Consider the following 1916-nt stretch of genomic DNA (forward strand, 5'->3'; position numbering starts at 1 on the left):
ACGATTAATAAGCATGTTAGAATTAAAAATCCAGAATTTTACATAAAAATTAATGCAAACATTCAAATTTAGATGGGTTGTTCCGTGAAAACGGCTACAAATCCGAAGAATTAAAGCATGGTGGAATTTCACTTAATTAAAGATTCGATGTTCACTTGTCCGCACGAAAAGAAATATTCAGCAAAATTTACCCTGACGTAATGGTCTACCCGAAAATGGAGTAGGAGTTATTATGAAGGCGATTTAAAATAGTTATATGCAATTTTTACTCCAATTTTGAGTAGAAGTTGATGAATTGTCTCTCGGTTACATGATCGTAAAATATCAGCGTAAATTTTATCAAAAATTTCTCTTTCATCTTCTGAAGACTTAACAATTTAATTTGTTTTAAGAATGATATTTTTTAAATTGATAATAGAAATCGATGTTGTATTTCAAGTTTCCAGTTCTGTCCTGACAAAATTGATATTTCCAAAATTTATGGTTCTCAGTAGAATGTTAAGTTAAGTTATGTTGTGTTGTGTTAAGTTTGATCAGACGACAAAGCATAGAATCACAACTATTTAAATTTAGATCATTGGTAAACCGAAGTGTTTCAAACCACTAATAATTTGAGTGTCAAACAGATTTTGGTGAATGTGTTTGCATTATTTATTTAAGTGTTTCTCTATGGCAGATTTCTCACATTACGGCGTGCCTTGAAAGTCATTAGTTTAGTTTTGTATATTTCGAGCAAGAATACTCAAATAACAACATTTTCTTCGTGAACTTTGCAAATTGATATGAGAGTTTATGATGACAGCTTTATCATCCGTGAACAAAATCAGTAACATTGGGTCCAAGATCACTCTAAACTAGAGGGGCACAAACTGTCCAGAAAATTACAAATGAACGCTTTCATTATAGAGTCGCACTATCCAACCAACTACAGCTTTTTTAGGTATTTATTTCAGGAAATTATAATTGCATTTCAGGCACTTTTATCGTTACAGACTTGGTTCAGCCTTGTTATTCGTGGATTCAAGGTCACTAAAGCTTATTTAAAAACGTTACGAAACTCAACACTTAAAAGCTTTATTTCTTCGCTTTTTATATGTGCTGTAAGGCTAAATGGACGGACGTAATTGCAAAGACAACGGAATAACAGTGTGATTGAGACCTTGTTCTTCTTAGTATTAAATCATCCTCGTTTACAACCAAACAATTCTTGAAAAAGTTATTTTATATGATTTTGATGCTCAAACTCAAAGTGAAATGTTTTTTTCGAAAAATATTTTTTGGTTTTTAGAAGGGAAGAAATAATAGCTCCACGATGTTTCCCTTTTTTGGTTCTCGGCCACTTAAAAGGAGAAAAATTTTCATTGCCATTGTCTTCTCTCTTCGCTGGTGGATGAAAATAGCTCTCAATAATGAAGGTGACGAAAGCAATCAAACTTCCAATTCCCAAGATAACCAAAAGTGGACTGATTCCAGGGAAATTTACCGGTTGATAGGCATCTTCGTAATCAGTAGGTGCCGCATAATACTTAGTCAGCAATTCTCGAAGGCCTCCTCGAGGCATGTAGTTTAGAATACTTAAAATAAATGTTATTAAATTTTTCCCCCACTATGTGAAAATTTTAATCCATTATATGAATTCAATCTTACTAATTATTAATGTGCTCTATGTATACACTGTTCCGTGGCACAGCCATTGTGGTAGTTTCCATTTTTCCAGCCCTTATGGATATAGTTTCGCAAGGTATTGAATTCTGATACTTCAATTTTGCAATTTCATGGGTATACAACGCCAGTCTCTGGGTGCATATCTGTAAATTGTGTAGAAAAAAAATGTAACGATTCACCAGAATTCTATAATGATGATGAATAGGATAAGAAATAGTAAAGTGTGTAACTAGTGCTCAAAGCAGCACTTT

General features: G+C 32.9%; 1 protein-coding gene across 1 annotated transcript in view; it reads right to left on the reverse strand.

The window, feature by feature from the left end:
- Nucleotides 1–447: 447 nt before the first annotated feature.
- Nucleotides 448–1916, reverse strand: part of LOC105271728 (probable glutamate receptor) — a 14116-nt gene continuing 12647 nt past the window's right edge. Inside the window, exons 8-9 of the mRNA XM_011313450.1 lie at nucleotides 1648–1808; nucleotides 448–1574 (exon numbers count right to left, since the gene is read on the reverse strand). Coding sequence (XP_011311752.1) covers nucleotides 1217–1574; nucleotides 1648–1808 — 519 coding nt within the window. The 3' untranslated portion in view covers nucleotides 448–1216. The remainder of the gene's footprint in view (nucleotides 1575–1647; nucleotides 1809–1916) is intronic.

This window comes from Fopius arisanus, unplaced genomic scaffold (assembly GCF_000806365.1).
Source record: "Fopius arisanus strain USDA-PBARC FA_bdor unplaced genomic scaffold, ASM80636v1 scaffold00122, whole genome shotgun sequence".
Lineage (NCBI taxonomy): Eukaryota > Metazoa > Arthropoda > Insecta > Hymenoptera > Braconidae > Fopius > Fopius arisanus.